General features: G+C 32.3%; 1 protein-coding gene across 1 annotated transcript in view; it reads left to right on the top strand.

Annotated features, from left to right (window-relative positions):
• Positions 1–17725, top strand: part of LOC143226242 (long-chain fatty acid transport protein 4-like) — a 71270-nt gene extending 53545 nt beyond the window's left edge. Inside the window, exons 8-12 of the mRNA XM_076457008.1 lie at positions 595–738; positions 2547–2684; positions 9143–9307; positions 11528–11674; positions 12513–17725. Coding sequence (XP_076313123.1) covers positions 595–738; positions 2547–2684; positions 9143–9307; positions 11528–11674; positions 12513–12670 — 752 coding nt within the window. The 3' untranslated portion in view covers positions 12671–17725. The remainder of the gene's footprint in view (positions 1–594; positions 739–2546; positions 2685–9142; positions 9308–11527; positions 11675–12512) is intronic.
• The last annotated feature ends 1440 nt before the right edge of the window (positions 17726–19165 follow it).

The following is a 19165-nucleotide window of genomic DNA, read 5'->3' as shown; positions in this document are numbered from 1 at the left end:
CTTTCCTTACTCTCTCACACATTATTCACTTGACATCAAGAAAGATGATGACTTAAAAAAACTAATTGACTATCTTACAATTCTTCTGTTGTAATTACTACAAGATCATATAATCTTCCTACTAGTACAAACTTTTGAGAATAACTTTTGCACCCTATGTTTTTCACAATAATTCAAATTGAAGAGGAGTATTTGTTGATTATTATCAACAATATGTAGATCCTTCAATTTCAAAATATGGGATGGGCTGAAAACAAAATATTTTAATTTGCAAAAAAATAATATAATGTAGTTTTGTTCAATTATATCTTGTTTTATTGAAAGATTAATATACATGTATTGAAAGATGATTACAAATGTAAGATCATCAATGGTAAAAGAACTGAGATTTGAGTATTCATGTTTTGATCATATTTAAGATGTATGGCTCTGTCAAAAACAAATATATTAAAGCTGCTTTCTATTTCCCAGCTGATGTTTTTCTTGTTACAAAAAGCATTACAGAGTTAAACTTGTGCACATTGTTTTTATAGAGTAGTGGATTTTATCAACTGATTGGAATGAAGGTTGATGTCAAAACTATGTTTTTTTCAGTCAACTCAGACAACACTACAGGAGCTGTAGGTTTTATATCACAAATCATTCCCACAGTGTATCCAGTAACACTTATCAGAATTGATGAGACTACTGGAGAGCCTATTAGAAATACAAAAGGTCTATGTGTGAAGTGTAAGCCTGGTAAGAAAAATGTTTTAACGATAAAGACTTTTAGGTTTGTATGGCAGCTGTGTGGAACTTAAGTAGTTTTTTTTCTATTTGTTTGTTTAAAAATAAACATCCATAATCATTAATTTGATTAAATGCCTATCTGTTTTATAAAGCAGTGTGATGCACATAAGAACCAATAAGGTAGTTCTCTCATTGGTCAATATCACTTTGAATATAATTCCAAAATTTCAAAAGTATTTTCATTGAAGTCAAAACTTTTTATTGTAAATTTGAATATATAATATGATATAAGCATTAATGGAATATTTATTAATAATTTATAATTTGCAAAATTACTTCATGTTACTGTTTGATATTTTCAACATAATTTAGCAGATTCTGCTATACATGCTTATTCTGTTGTGTTTGTGTTATCTAATGAAATAGTCCATTGAACTTAAATTTTCACTTGAGTAAAATTCTGTATGATTTCAATGCATTTAATAAAATAAAATTGACTGAAATATTCCCATATAGCTAAATACAGTAAATTATGTAATTTTACTTCAATATTTAGAAAATAAAAACACATTAATCAGTAGTTTTGAACTATAATTATTAACTTTCATGAAAAAAAACACCTAAAGGAGCAAGGTGGATAACAACTGCCATTATTAACTCATTTGTTCCCCCACTGGTACAACAGTAAGTCTATGGATTTACAACCCTAAAATCAGAGGTTCAATTCCCCTTGGTGGACTCAGCAGATAGTTCGATGTGGCTTTGCTATAAGAAAACAAAAAAAAAAACAATTAACTCATTTGAATATTCTTTTATTAAAACAAATTATCTATTCTGAGATTGTCTCAGTCAAATACTGTTTCTCATGGAAATAATTATTTGTGAATAAACATGATGAAAAAGTTTAATAATGTTACTTTTGAAGAACAGAGAAAATTGTGAGCATTCATACTGTGGTAATATTATTTGATAAACAATATATATTGTGCATTTATGACCCAAAACCTATACACTAATAACATTATATGATTAAGTTTTGTATTCCAGGTATATAAACACAGTTCCAAACATTTTATCTTAGCAAGAATGTTGAAATAATTATTAAGTTTGAAAAAAATAATTAATAGTGTAAAAAGTTTTATTCACTTATGGTGAAAACTTTGTTCAGTTTTTAGAAGTTTTCATGAATGGTTTTATTTTGAAATTTACTAAAGATTGATTTTAAGTCCATCAAAGACTTTTAAACAACTTTTTTTGAAAACAAAAAGTCTGAGAACACGATAAAAACTAATAATATAAAATTTAAAGTTTTGGCAAAGTAGACATTTTTTATCCAATTTTGCAACTAGTTTAGATAATGAAGAAGATGTAGAATAGTTTTGATAAATAAGAGGAAATGTTAAAATATTGGTTGTTCAAGCAATATCTTGTCAAGTGCACCATGTTTTTAAAATTGTAACCTAATTGTATGAAATATGATCTTGGATGTCAGAAAAAACTCAAAAAAGACCCAAATTTTTAGAGGTGTTATTTTTCACAAATTATATAGATATTTTATAAAAAGATCAAAATTATTAAATATATTAGACTGATCTTTAAAATTGCTATTTTGTTCAAATAACTATTAATTTACATTGTCTTCTGTTTGTTTAGAATTAAGCACAAAGCTACACAATGCTCTGCCCATAATGAGTATCGAAACCCAGAGTCTGACAGTGTGTGGGGTAATTGTCTTCTGTGTTAACTGTATATTCTGAATGTTGTATTTCTTGAAAGAAACTTGTGTTTTTAGTAACTGTTCTCTGTTTCATTGGTAGGAGAACCTGGTGAATTCGTTGGAAAAATAATATCTAATGATCCAATTCGTAATTTTGATGGATATGTGAATGACCAAGCAACAAACAAGAAAGTTATCAACAATGTCTTCAGTATAGGAGATTTGGCATTCCTCTCAGGTGCTTCTTTTATAATAGAAATATGGTTTTTGTGTAATTATAAGTTATAAATTACAAATTAAGTTTAATTATCAGAATTAACTATGTTCTTAATACAAAACTAAAAATCAACCTGGCCACTATTATAGTTAATGAAATATACATTTCTTATCTTCTATTTATAAAAAAATAGAATGCATTATTTCATCAGTTGAATGTCCATGCTATTTTGCTATTTTAAGCCATCACCCAATAACATCTTACAAGGTTTGACCAGCATATGAAGTTTAGGCTAGTTCAGAATTTTCTTCAAAGAAAAATGTTTAAGCATTAACAATTACTCAGATGGGATGACCTAACTATTATAATTTGTGTTACATATTATGATTTATCTTGGATGACTCTCTAATTTATGATGTTATGTATATTACATATTATGGTTTCAAATAGTTGGAAATTTTAATTTAGTCGTTATCCAAATTTGATATGTATCAATTTTATGATATTTGCCAACAAGATTGATACAATTTTCTTTCTTAACACAAATTTATTTTATTACACAAAAAACAATACAATACAATTTATAACAACAGATATTACAAATAATGATGTATATACAACAGTTTTACAAACTTACAGACTAGAACTTAATATATTGACAGTCCAGGTCCATGAGGAGCAAATTAATTTTGAGTTCATATTGTTACACCTTGCTTAAGTTAGCTAGTTCACTGTATTAATGCCACTTATGAGCTGGCTTTTACTGATGAAGACATTTAATGTCTTCGTATAAATGCTAACATCTGAAGTTATTTCATGAATATGAATGGTTTGTAATGTTCAAAATCTGTAAATGTTCCAGGTCCAATTCTGTATTTTTTCAATCAACAGGCATTAGTCATAATTATAGTTTCCAAGGCTTATAGCATGATGACTGTAGTTGTCTAATAATAATCATATTACTGTCTCTCAGCTAAGTGCTTTTATGTGAAACATATGAGATTCTAGAACGTTCAACACTATTCAAACACATTGGTAACTTCATTTAAAAAATGTTGATTCTTACTCTCAAGAATCTTCTTCAAATTTACAAAACATGCAGGACTTGCACAATACATATCCACCAATATATGTCACGTGCATCAAACTTAAACAAATGTAGGTATTAAAATAAATGTATAATGGTAAATCCATTACACCTTATACTGACTATTACCTAACTATTGTTACTTGCTTTTCTTCAAACGGTTTTTGATTTTTTTTAAATTAATACTAGATATTTATGAAAGCAATTCAGTATTTTATCAGTATGCTAAAGTTGACAAAAAGTTATTTTAAATTAGTACAGTCTGACTTGCCAAGCACAAAACAATTAAATGAGAACTTTTATTTTTTTAGTTTGGAGTTCTATGGTTATCTTAGTTTTAAGTATTGTTGGTTGATAACTGTAGAAGTGATTTTGTTTGAGAGTGCTGGGTTTTTGTTGTTTACACAATACAAAGTGAATTATGATTGCTATTAGCAGTGTTGTGAACTAAATTCATCCAAACCATGTTATTATCCACTTTTTATAAACTGACTGGAAATTTTATAAGGTACGGTGATAATTATTAGGACATCATGAAAGTAATACCATGAGAACAAGTAAACAGTTATGGATTTAAAAAGTTAGGTCTGGTGCATTCTGGGAAGGGGGGTTCAGTCTCTATTGATCTGATGGTGTTTTTCCAGGGGGCTCTACTCCTGGACATTCTGTAGAGAATTTAATTTCACAACTTTCATCTCCTTACTTTATTCTATTCAGCTTTTTATGAGGACAGTGTGGATCAACTGACTCTAGCTCCTTTTCTTAATGCGATAAACTGAATGTGTGATGTTTTGGGTCTTTCTACAGTTTTTATGAATCTGTGCCTTCCTTGATGGTGAAAACGTCTGAGGGTGAGTACTTAGTTCTCCCTTCATCCCCTGATGTTGTGGTGCATGCAAGGAGGTTTACTTTTCAGTTATGTGAAGGTACTGCTGTACCTTGTCTGCCAAGTTTGTCAGAACAACGTGTTTTATCCTATCATTGTCAAATAGAAGCATAATTAGACTCTCAGAGAATTAGACCCATGCCTGGAAATGTGAAGTTCCAGAACAGAGTCTGTGATCAATTTGAACAGATCATAATTTCCTAGGATTCAACCCTACACCTTGTTTTTGGAAATATCTTAGCAAATTGCCACATCAATTTTATGACAAGTTGGAACCATTGTCAGCATCTGCCTTGGGTCAGTTGTCAGCTTCTGCACTTTCCCCAGTTTCTTGGCTGGTATGTTTTTAAGATTTGTTTTGGGTAGAGAGGCAGTGTTGAAGGGTGTTTATCTACCTGCTGCTGCCCTCTGTGAGTTACATGAGGTCCCTTTTGTGCAATTCTTGATTTTTATGGGTGTTTGGAATCAAAGATTGATGTCACTTGGGGGCAACGGAAAGGTTTGTTCCAGTTTTTCCAAAGTTTAATTCCTGTCTATTTGTTGTGCCTAAGAAGATGGGAGATTGGCATTTAGTGATTCATCTTTCTTGTCTAAATCTATCCCTAGATAGTCCAAAGTTCACAATGGTATCATTCTTCACTCTACATTGGCATTTTTGCCAGGACTGCAGATAACCAAGTTTGATATTGCCAAAACCTATCTACATGGTCCAGTGATGGAGTTATCCTGTGTCTTATGCACAAGGGTCAGATGCTGCATTTCAGGACTCTGCTGTTCAGACTGGCATTGGCACTTTATATGTTCTGCTGAATCATACAAACTTTTCCTCATCACCTCCATCTATGCATACAGCATTAAATGAACAACTGGCTACTGCTGACAACATCTTATCAGTTGGCAAAAAGTAGCACTCAGATAATGCTTTCCAAAACAATCAAGACAGGATTTCTTATCAAAACCAAGAAAGCCAAAGCAATATATCATCCATCTGTTTTTTTTTTTCAACATATATTTTGGTCTGGCTCAGTCAACTCCCTTCCAGCTCCTTGCTATAGAACAGGCAAGTCTGACTCATATTTTATTCTCCCCACTGTGCAGATGGTTCTTTCTCTTTTGGTAATGTGCATATTGCTTGAACCCCTCATCCATTTGAGACAAGAACATGTAAGAACTCTTCAATCATCTCTGCATAATTACTGGAACATGAACAGTGATCCACAGCCTCCTTATTTGGAATCTTAAGTGGTAGTTGGATCAGAACAATACTGTAATAGGTGATCCTTTGCTGCCACCTTGCCCAGAGATCCATCTCTTCACTGTTGCCTTGCTTCAGGGATAGGGTGCATATCTCAATGTTCAAGAATTCCCAGGCCTATGGACAGATGACAAGGCTTTCCTCTACATCATTGTTTTAGAACTTTGTGCTGTTCAAAGGGCAATGCTTCAAAGTCTGGAATTATTGAGAGGCAAAATCATCATGCTTCACTTTAACAATTCTATGGTGGTGTCTTACATTTCCTGTCCAGAGAGGACGCAATGCAGGTCTCTTCAATTTTAAACCTTGGATATTTTATATTGGGCCCACTCATATCATCTTACTAGCTTGCCATGTTCCAGTGGTAATGAATTTGATGGTGGACCAACTGCCTCAACCAAACCAGATTTTCCTGACAGAATGGATGCTCTATTGAGGGATTTTTCCATTAGATTTAGTCTCTGGAATATCACTCTCAGACATTAGCAGCAGATGCATTTAGTTAGGATTGTACTGGATTGCACCTATATGGCTACTCACCAGTTCTTCTGTTACCCAGAATCATAGCAATGATTTGTTCAACTCCTTGTTATGTTTTGTTGGTAGCATCAAATTGGCCAGCTCAATCCTGGTTTCCACTTTTGTGGTACCTTCAGAAGTGTCCACCTATTCCACTTCTTCTTTGGCCATCTTTTTTGAAGCAACTACAAACCAACATCTTACATCCATCCATCTTAAGCTCAAAAGCTTCACACATGGAATTTATGCAGCATCTGGGTTTAATTTCTATGGTTGTCATGTACTTCTTTCAGTTTGTATGTCATCCACCAATAGACATTCATCAACAGAAATGGCACTTGTATCAACAGTTGTGTATTGCCACTGGCAAGAATGTGAACTAATTTCATGCAGACATACCAACTATAGCTCTGTTTATGACCTGCCTCTTTGACAAGGATTTCACATCTTCCACAATCTCTATATTAGGTGGCCATATTGGCTACCACTTGAAGAGGTGGAAATGTTTGAGTTTTCACTGCTGTCTGGCCCTCTCAAGTTGTTTTGGGTCCTTCATACCAGACAACTGTTTCAGTTACTTAACTGGTATATAAGTATCCTATTACATGTTCTTTCTCAACATCTGTTAAAGCCCTTGGTCTCATGTTCCATGTATCCCCTTTCCCTTAAGGTTTATTTTTTGTTGCTGCTGGCCTGTGGATATCACTGATCAGAGTTGTTTGTGCTGTACATGGAAAAGATGTTTTATCTTTCTACCTAAGATACTGGTAGCCAGGGAAGGAAATAAATCCTTTTCACCGATTAATCTATTATTTCTTACCTCTATGACTGATCAGATTCCAATCATTTGTTATCTCCAGTGAGGGCCTTGAAATGTTATGTTGCCCATATTAAAGCTTTTAAGAGGTGCTAGTCAATGGTATTTTTATTCATTGTAGCCCTTCAGTTTCCTAGGCTTATTCCCAGTTACTCATCAGATGTCACATTTCTATATCCTTAGTGACCCAGTTGAATTTGTCCACTGAAGTACATTGTGTGGGTGAGTATGTGTACCTCCCAAATTCTTTTATCTTACAGTATATGCATTATCTGGCAGTATCTACCTCTGAGGGTTTTCAGTTACCCCTCCTGTAACTATATAGACCACATCTGCTATATTATTAAGAGGGATGAGTATTTTCATTACTCATTTTGCTTCTTCTTTCCCTTCCAGGATCCCTTCTAGTTTACACAGGATCCTACTTTGTGGCTAGTCTTGCTCAGTCAGGTGTGCTTTTGTCAAACTAATCACACTAGCAATCTCGAATGCATTATACTTTATCTTGGTTGCAATAGACTAGGTGGTATTACTGTACTATACTGGACTGCCACTTGTGGACTATCATAAGTAAAGCATAAGGAAATCTTGCCAATCAGTGGATTGCATAAATTGGAGTTGATGTGCTTTTAAGATTTTATGAAACTTGATTCCCTATTGCTGTAGGTCTCCTTTTTAATATTTCTAATATTGGCTATTTACATCACACAGCTTACTTATTTGCATATTAAAATTTATTTTAACATAATTTACTCAAACTTTCAGTGTTTTTGTTTCTTAAAAACATTATTAAACAGGCTTTGGTGAGGTAAAATGCTGTTAACGTTCTTTAATAATAAAAACTTGATAAGTTGATAAGTATTCTGTGGTAAAGCATAAGAAATCTATTTCATTCCCAGTAATACTGTGATTTTATAAGTGGTTGAGGTTTGAAAATTACTTACTTGCCAAAGAAATTAGTCATAAAGTCAACAAAGACCTATATTTACCTGGCCAATGAGTTTATAAAAACATATTTTCATTTGATAGCCTATTCTGTTTAGTATATTTATTCTTAAAAATGATTTGTAGGGCCTGTGTAATATTCCTACCAAACTTGAGCTATAACAACAAATTGATGTACTAGAGAGTACCATATATTCTATAATCTGTTGGCTCAAATTAGTTCTGTAATAAATACTATTTGTTCTTATGTTCTATAATTATAGCATTTTACCAACATTTTAAAATACTAATTATATTTATATAAAATTATAATGGTTTATTTTAGTGTACTTGAAGAATTATGCATTATTATACATATACATGGATAAAACAAGAACAGAAACTGATGAATTGTTAGATAAAATGGTTACATATTATTTTGATAATGAAATGTTAGGTGTAACATAATAGATTTAGCTCCTCGTGTCTAATAGTATTTTGTGAAATGAAAAAAAAACATCCTTTGATTAATTAAAAAGTTGTACACACTGCTGGTTTATAATAGTTTTTTTTCATGTTACTTAATCACATGTATTTCTATAAGTATGGGCTTCCTTTTTATATCCATTCAGTGTTTCTATAGTTACATGACATGATTTGCATAACATTTTATTGTTATAAATTATTAAATCTGACATGAATAGACTGGCATGTAATAGAGACTTTATGTTTGATATGTGTAGTACATCAAACACTTTGTTCTGTAAAATGAATGTGCTTCTATAGAAACATGCTATTGTAAGTAATATTTGGCAGTTCCATAGTGAAAAATGAAACCTCAGGAACTGTTAATGATAAAATCATCATGAAACTTTAAAAACTGTCATCAGTGCACAGAACTATTTCTAGTAGTATACAAAAATTAGTATTCTTTATATCTGTTACTCTCTCTCGAGAAATGAGGATTATCAGCTACATTTGTCATTTTCAGGTGACATAATGGTGATGGATGAAAATGGTTATATATACTTTAAGGACAGAACAGGTGACACTTTCAGATGGAAAGGAGAAAACGTATCAACAATGGAAGTAGAAAGTGCTATTAGCCAGGTTCTTAACCTAACAGACTGTGTGGTGTATGGTGTAGAAATACCAGGTAGGCAAGTTTGCTGAAATCTGAGATAAGACAGATTCTTAACTTTACTGACCATGTGGTGAATGATGTAAAGACACCAGTTAGATAAGCTTACTGAATGTATCTAAAGCTGCTGCACATCAAAATCCTGACCTTATAGAGTGTGTGTGGTGTTTGATGTAGAAATATCAATCAGGTTAATAAGACTGGAATTTTGAGATGTAGTAACTGCATAGTATATAAAGTTAAAAGTTTAGTTTATTAATCATAGATTTTGCATGTTACACAGTGTAGGTGGTTTATAATTGTGATTACCAATAATCTTCAATTTCAAACATTGTTTAGTTTTAATTGTATTTCATAAATTAACCTTATGTGCAAGGGCGGGGGTCAAAGTACACATGCCACAACTTTTAAAGAGTGCTACTCAACACAGTATTATGTATTTGGTGTCAGAGTTCTAGCTATCAATTTTATTTTATTTTATACTATTTATTTAGTGCAGCATTTTGTTGTAGAGAAGAGTATATACCAGATATGTTAAACAGGATTACTGAAAAAAACTGTAGATATGCATTTTGAAGTTCCTAGAGGTTACTTAAAAGAAATATTCAAACAATATGATGGATAAAAGTATTCTTATTCCTAACACAAATATCAAATTGCAATCCAGTTTGTTAAAATCTGAGTTAGACTGATGTTGGCAATTCATAGTCATATCTTGAGTGTGTGTGTGTGTGTGTGTATATATATGCGTGTTTATAACATATTTGATTTTTTTTTTGTATAGTACAGACTTGTACATGCCGCCAAAACTTGTCAAATATTCTGTAGATACACACAGTAAATTAGAAAATAAAGTCAACATTGCTTCTCCAAAATGGGACTGGTTCAATGGACCAACCCCCAATGCATTTGGTTAATAATAGTCCTTATAGTATGAAATGAAATTGCTTACCTGTTCAGTCTCTTTTTACATAAATAAAAGTTTAGAACTATACAAGTTTTAAGAACTTTGGACTTAATAGTTAAATTAATGAAACCCTTTCCCCATTTGTCCTAGATTATTGGAAATTTGATTACAGTAAATTATTAAACTACTCCAGTATCATTAATTAAATTTGGTGTAAATAATTTGAATGTGTAAACTATTTAAAGTAACACACTTAATAGACAGATAATTAATTAAAATATTTTTTTAATTTGAAACAAGGAGACAGAGAATCAGTCTAATAACTATATCATTTATTTTTCTTTCTATAATATTAAGATAATTCTTGATTTTGAAACTTTTATGATCTTTATTTGAAATATTTTATCACACAAAAAAATCTTAAACTTTGTTTCAATTCTCTTACTTCACACAGCCCATCATGGCCAGGTGGTTACAGTGCTCAACTCATAATCTGAGGGTTGTATGTTCAAAACCCTGTCACACCAAAAATGCTTGCCCTTTCAGCTGTGAGGGCATTATAATGTAACAGTCAATCCCCACTATTCATTGGTAAAAGAATAGCCCAAGGGTTGGCAGTGGGTGGTGATGACTAGTTGCCTTCCCTCTCGTCTTGCACTGCTAAATTGGAGACGGCTAGCACAGATAGCCATCGTGTAGCTTTGTGCAAAATTCAAAAAATACTTTAAACAAGGAAATCAGGAATTTAGACTGTTTGTTTTCATATACATTTGGTTTCATTAAATGTTGAAAGTATAATGAGATAGTGAGAACATTTAACAACATTTGAGAGGCAAGATCCTAACAGCACCTAATGGCTAACAATAACACTACTGAAATATGCTAAATTGACCAAAGTAGATTCATATCTTACAAATTATTTCATAATTGTTTAAGCATAATGCATTACAAAAATTTAAATTTACATTGATTCAGCTGGATCACTATATTTTCCTTCTAACTTCTGATGTTGAGATTGTAGCAATCTTTTTTCTTTTTTTTGCAAAGGTATACAATTGGCTGTTTGCATTCCATCTACTAATGGGAATCAAACCCTGTATTCTAGTGTTGCAAGTCTATAACCTTACCATGTACCCATCAGGGGGAATTAATTTTTTATACTGTTAATTTCAGACAGATAAAGCTTCCAAATTTCTATGATTATAATGTTTTTTCATTTAGAATATTTGTACAAAAACTGAAATAATAATAATTACTCTAATTATGTTTTAAATGGTCATAAATTTAACTTTTGACACTTTATTGTCCACTGGCTTTTTTCATTGTAGGTGCTGAAGGGAGGGCTGGCATGGCTGCAATCATCAACATTGAACATAAAGTCAGTTTTGACACTTTGGCACAAAATTTGAGGAAACTACTTCCTACATACTCTATGCCAATATTTATCCGTATTGTTGACAAACTAGAAAAAACAGGTAAGAAGTTCATATTCTTGGTTTGTGCTTTTCTGTCTGCCTGGTATGATATTTTCAAAAAGCGTAAGACTTATAAGTATTTAAGTCAACATAAACTAACTTCATGTGTGTATATTTTTGTATTTATTGCTGCTGTTTAACTGCCTCATATTAACTATATTCAGATATAGTTTCTCCTTTCTGTGGTCATTCAGGTTAAAATTGAAAGGAATTTCCTCATAACTAGAAAAACATTGCATGTTGTTTGCTTAAAAGGTTTTTGAACTAAAAAAAACAGTATTTAATTATAGTTGTCATTTTTCAACACTACATTATCCATTAGTTTTTCAAGAAGAAAAACCCTAAGGGACTGGATAAAAAATGTGTTCAAAAATACAATAAACCTAATAATAATGTTTTATGACAAGTATAATTAACTATGGTTTACGTTACCAGCTTAGAAAAAGCTTTCACACCATCATTATTGTTGTTGTCACAAATGGCTTAAATAGATACTATTCCAATATCTACTGTGTATATTGTGTCTTAGCTGGTCTGATGAGCTCTATATTGAGTAAAATGCAATGTTTGCATATTGAAATATTATTAAAAAACTCAGTTTTGAAAAGCCGAAATCAACTGATTTTTAGAACTATTAAGTCCTAGCACTAATGTCTTATGAGAAGTATAATTAATTATACTATGCTTTCCCAGCTTAGAAAAGGCATTTACATCATAAAACTATGTTCTGTGGATGATGGATTTTTATTGGTAGCATTTGCTCTCCAATGATCATTGAAGTTAGTGAAAAAAGAATTTGTTTGTTAACCAGTTTGATACTCTTTCTTTTTAACCATAGGAACATTCAAACTGAAGAAATTCAACTTACAAAAAGAAGGTTATAACCTGGATGTTGTGAAAGACCCTTTGTATTACCTTGATGTGAAACTGGGAAAGTACCTTCCATTAGACAAAACCACCTATGATGAAATTTCCTCTGGAAAATCCCGTCTGTGATCATTACTGTTAATAAATACATTTATGTCAATGACAAGTTCTTCTAATATTACAAGAAACAAAAGAGCTAAGAAATGCTTAGACTGACTCTGAAAACTTAGTTTATTCTCTAGAGCATACTTTTGTTGGCATACCACGTAATATCTATAATTTACAAAACAAAGTGCACAAACATAAAAATCACTATAATATTAATTTTAACCAGAGACTTACCTTTCTATATTTGAATGCAGTGGTGCACTTGTTCTTTCTTAGTAATATTTTGTAACTTCTGGTGTAATGTTCTTTAGCCTTAATCTTGAGGTTTGTTGAGCATTCACCCTGCTTCTGTATTTAAACTTCAGGACCACAAGTGACAAACTTCCCATCTCTCACAAATACATAGTAGCAAATGATATAAGAAATAAACTGCAATTAATCTTAAGCTCTGAATTTAACATGTGAACCATTGTATATGATTATGGATAGTGTATTTGATAACTATCTTGGATCAAGCATCTATGAGCTTAACTACGTAGTATAATTTCATTGCTTTTAACTACCTATCATTTATTTAGTTACTAAGAAATTCAGATTGTCACATTTATATGTTTATTTTTAAAATGGTTGTAAACAAGAAATAATATAAATATTCTGATTTTTTTATATTGTGTACCTTATTTGAAATAACGTCTTCAACAAAATCTCATAATTTGTGTGTAAAATTTTTTTTTCTTTTTCCTAAAACATGTTAGAGGCAGGAAATTCGCTTGATAGGGCATACCAATATCTTAATGTAATAAGTGTCCCCTCAGTGATACATTGGTATGTCTACAGACTGGTACTATTAGAAACCAGTTTTTTGTACCAGTTGTGGGCAGAGCACAGATAACCTTTTTATGATCAAGAGGAGATAATCTTTTGTTTAGCTTTGTGCTAAATAAACAAAAACAATGTAATAAATACAATTAGGAATGGTGGAATGATCAGCATGGTCTGCCATTTCTGTTTAATGATTTTGTAAAAAACAACAGTAAATTTTGCTACTTGGTTAAAACCAACTGTGTAAGTGCTACTAACTAGTTATTCTCCCTCTGGTCAATAGTTCTAGGTTAAAGATGCTCTTTAACCTGTCCATGTGCCTCTTCTTACATAAAATATCATTCGATCAAATATATCAATTTTTTTTAACTTTTAATTTGTATTTTTGAATGAATACTTTAACTATGAAAGAGAATAAGTTCAGGAAATATCTGTATAAATAAAATGAATTGCACTGAATGAAGAAAATATATACAAATTGTGCCTAAGCTCATACAGTTTAAGAAAATTTTATAATGATTTCAAAAACTATTTTTTAAACTTCTAATTAATGCATGTAAATGCCTGTCTGATTAAAAAAAAAGTTACTGTTATAAATAAACATTATATATGTATTAAATACTACAGTTAAAAACAACAGCCTATTTTCTGTTTAAATTTTTTTTTGTTTGAGACTGATCTACACTATTACACTTGATGTGTTTTGATTTTCTAACACATCATTTACTGTACATTAAAGTGTTGAAACAAGTCAAGTGTAATGGTAACTACAGATCGATATGAACTAAAACTATTTACTGCATAAACAAAAACAAGTTGTTCTTGGTAACTTTAGTACCTATTTATTTATGACTAAACACAAGTGTCCAAGAATTTTTAAATATATAGTATAATTTTTAATTATACACGAACATGTGTATTTTACTATCATTTACCTACTCCTAGAAAGAATATTTGTATTTTTTAAAATTTTGTGTTAATTTAGAATCAGCAGTTATCTTTATGGTAGACTTTCATTATAACTTATAATTTATTCCTACATTTTACATTACACTCTAAGACAGGGGTTCCCAACCTTTTGGCACTCGCGACCCCTTACCTAAAAGTTTGAAACCAATGTGACCCCCTACTTAGGGCTTACTATCAGCAGCTTAATTTTTATTTTATTTTCTGTGAAGGAGAGGGAAAGAAACATCTAAAAAAAAATATTTAAAAATTCTGTAATTATTTATTAGCAAATTAAATCACATTGGTCCAAACTGAATTCACAAAAAGAACATATATTTCTTAAAATAATATTAACATAGGTTTGAACAGCTATCCAACCCAGCTAGTGAGATGCCTGATGTTGCATTTCAGCAGCAAGCTTTGAAATTCGTGGCCGAGCATTTGTTAGAGCCAGTCTCATGTCATCTCCAACATCCAGTCTGTTCCTATTCTTTGTTTTTATATTGACAAGAGTGGAAAATCCTGCCTCACACAAGTAGGTAGAAGCAAATGGAACAAGGACACGTAAAGCTATCATGCTGACTTTGGAGTATGACTGATACATAGCGCACCAGAACTGAGTCACGGATTTCACCTTGAAGAGATCACGAGCTGAAGAGTCGTTCCTTAGATCCAGAAATTCATCTTGGATATCATCTGGGATGCTGGATACATCAAGTTCAGTACAAAATGGGTTCCTTACCAGGGCCTCCTGTTCCTGTGATAGCTCAGGGAAGTAACGCTCGACTTCCTTTTCTAGAGACTGAAATGTTCGGTAATCTCATCCTTGAGGAACTGATCCAGTTGGATCTGAGACTCATCCGTCACTTCACAAAGTTTTTCAAACATAGCGATGTTTCCAAGATTGGTTTTCCGACACCAGTTCTGCAGTTTGGAAACAAAGGCCCGAAGACTATCTTGAAAAAAGGAGAACATGTGTTTCCCTTCCTTGAAGCTTCAAATTGAGCTTTTTCAGCTGGTCAAAAATGTCGGCTAGGTACGCAACCCTTTTATTCCATGCTTCATCTTCGAAGTGAGCTAAAAGATCTTTCCTTTCTTGAGTCTCCAGGAATAGCTTTATTTCATCTTTCATTTCAAAGACACGATTAATAACGTTTCCTTTCGACAACCAACGTACTGCTGTGTAGAAGAGAAGGACTTCGTGGTCAGCATTGATGTCTTTGCATAGTTCTTTGAATAGGCGAGCGTTGAGTGCTTGAGTCTTCGCATAATTTACAATTTTGATTACAGATTCAAGCACTTCCTGCAGAGAGGCAGGGAGAGTCTTACTGGCGAGAACATATCGGCGAATCATGCAGTGGATGCCCTTTGCTTGAGGTGCTAGCTTCTTCACTTTCGACTGGAATCCTGATTTCAATCCCAGCATAGCCGGTGCCCCATCCGTACAAACCCCACATACGTTTTCCCATTGAAGATCTTCGTCTTGAAAAAAAGTTGAAACTTTTTCCATAACATCATCAGCTTTTGTTGTGGTTTCAAGTGCATTGCAGAATAAGAATTCGTCTTTGATGTCACCTGAATTAATGTATCTCACGAAGACAAGCAACTGAGAACATGAACTTACATCTGCTGAAAGGAGAACAAAGGGGAACCCTTGATTTCAGTCAAAACCTGTTCCTTCACATCCATAGACATTTTAGAAATGCGCCTCTGTATAGTATTATTTGGCAGGGATACTTGCTGCATCTTCTTTGCACTGGCTTCTCCAAGAATAAGATTTACTGCTTTCATCATGCAGGGTTTAAGAAGTGTTTCTCCAATCGTGTTAGGCTTTTTTTGTTCACCAATTTCGAATGCAATCTCATATGAAGCTTCCACTACGGCTGCACTCTGCTGCTGAAACGACCCACTTCTATCGATTCTTTGGCTTTTAAGACACCGTTCATGCCGTTTGAAGAAATCAAAACCCTTCTTTGCGTGTTCTGGATGTTTCTTCTCGAGATGACGCTTGAGTTTTGATGGTTTCATTGACTCTGCACTCAGGACAGCATTGCACAAAAAACACACTCTGGTTTCTCGATGCCGTCGTTGGCGAGCACAGTGGTGAAGCCAATGTTGAGGTAGCATTCTCAGTATCTGCGCCGTTTAGCCATGGACACAACTCACCTCTACTGCTTACTTATTTCCTTGTTAAAATAAAATAAAAATGTTGAATTATGAACGCTTTAGCAACTGTAGATCTTACACTGACTACTTGTGGGGGGTGCAGGTAGAGTAATGATGGGGTAAGTATTAGGAGGGAAGGGAGCGTGGCCAGTCGCGCGATTCTTCATCCACCAATCAGCAACGGACATGTGACTCACGTGTCGACAGCGAGCACACACACAATTAATCACAGCTAAACAGACACACAAGCATACGTACATACGCGTGCACTCACATACTCGCTACTCACTAGCAGACACATCCACATTCACACAGGCACATTCACTCACAGGCACGCATACATACACCCATAATATCACCTAATGACATTGAACTAACGTAGCACACGTTTTGCTTTGCACCGAAACCAAAAAAAAATGTAATTGATGAAATAAAATTAATGTTATCCCAAGCTACTTCTAACAAGACTACGCGACCCCCTGCCAAGGCTTCGCGACCCACTGGTTGGGAACCCCTGCTCTAAGAGATATCTTTGTCTTGTCCAATGAGAAATATTCATGAGTAAAGGCAGCAATGGGCCATAAACTTCAAGTATGTTATGTACTTAGTTTCTTGGTTGAAATCACAAAACATATTGTGAACTAATTCTCTTTTTTTGTTCAAGTGTATAAAAAGTTGATGATCTTTGTTATGGAATGCAAAAGTTTAAATACTGTTTGAAAAACAACAGCATTTAGTCAAATAAAATTGTAATTCACAGAAAAATCAAAGTTAATGTACATTAAAAACATTTTAAAGTGTATTAACCAATTTGTTTGGCTCTTAATTTTTAAATATTACTAAATGCAGTCTATCTCATGTAAATTGAAACTGGTACACTTACATATAATTCAAGTAAAAATCTGGATTATTATGATTGTATAATAAAGTATGTGTAAAGTTTCTATAAAAGCCACTTAAGAAATTTTTTTTTTATAGATTGAGGTCTGATTTTCTCATTTCATATTTACTGTGTTAAGCTTTATTTTCAAAATTATAAATTAGAATTATTTTTGATTACTTGAATAGTGTATTCATTATCAAAGTAATATCTTATTCAATATGTATATTTTTGTTATTAAATAAAAGTACACTACTTTTTGTCATTATGTATTTTAATATTCATGTATATATCTTGCTAATTTAAAGTTTAAACATTACTAATTGGTTTTTAGTTGTTCTATTTCGTTTTTACATCAGACACTCAGTCATAAAATAATTGAGAAATGCTATTACAGTATTTCCTTTCACCAAAACTTGTTAAAAATTAGCTGAAGTTAGGATATGCATTACTCTGTGAAAAATGAAGTTATAAATAATAATAAAAAGTAAGAAAACACCATAATTTACTTACAAATAAAATATCAACATACAAGTTCCTGTGTCCTTAACTGACAAAATTTGGCATTGCATTATATAAAATTAAAAATAGTGATGTCCTCTGAACTAATTCTTCCTTAAAAGTAAGTAAAGCATTCTCCACTACCTAGAACTCATCTACAGTGTATATTTTCTAAAATCATGTAATTTTGTCAGTTGAGAAAAATAAATAAATTCAGAATTGCAAAAGAGGCCATCTACTCAGTGAAGCATTCAAAAGTGGAAAAATACAAAGCCCAAGAGGAAGTTTCTTCAAAAAGAATTTATATATCTGGATTGAGTAAGCTATGAAAATTTGTGTTTATAAACTCTCCTTCATCATAATTACTATGAAACCTAAACTGGCAAGATAGAATTGTATCTATTCTGAAATGTTACTGTGAGAAAACAGTGAAAGTGTCCATATTTCTTACACTATACAAGAGCACACTCAACTCTCACTACCATTGTTACATGTACTCATCTAGAACAGTCACCCAAGAAAGGGTTATTTATTTATTTTCCATGAAAGTCACAAAATTTATCAGTTTCATAGAGTAAATGAAAAATCTAAACATGAAACTTAGCACTGGAAGTGTTGTTCATCTACAAAGCACAAAAAACTAAAAAGAAAACGAGCAATATTAGATATGCCATGATTTGAGGCAATGATGTTTTAGTGCCATCTCTGTAACAGAAAACTTAATAACAACAGTAATCTAAACCTACTTTTACAGAACTCCCTGAATCCAACGTTATGATTTTTTAAGTTTCACTTCTTCAAAGTATTTAAGGACTTACTTTACGTAGTTTCAGAACTTTGGTACTTAATGATATGATCTGGGCTAGTTCTATACTTTTTAGTACCTTCATACATTTTTATAAGGCCTTTTATATATCAACTACAAGCAATATCTCTAGTAGACATCATATCAGAACAACTTTTGGCAATTGGAGAAAACCGCTGTACACAAATATTAGGTATAGTGCTCTGACTTGATCACATAAATATTTACTTTTTCGTTTAAAGATGAATGTTTTTAAACTTTGCACATCATACCACCTCTTCAGCAAATTTATCATCATACTGTTGTAAATTTCAAAGGTCGTGTATATATATGCAGTTCAGTCATCCATAAATTCATGTAGTTTCAATACTGATGATGATCTGGTAATCAGTAA

The sequence above is a fragment of the Tachypleus tridentatus genome, chromosome 1, assembly GCF_004210375.1.
Source record: "Tachypleus tridentatus isolate NWPU-2018 chromosome 1, ASM421037v1, whole genome shotgun sequence".
NCBI classification, from domain to species: Eukaryota; Metazoa; Arthropoda; class Merostomata; order Xiphosura; family Limulidae; genus Tachypleus; species Tachypleus tridentatus.
The sequence above is the reverse complement of the archived record's forward strand: the minus strand, read 5'-3'. Positions and strand labels throughout refer to the sequence as shown.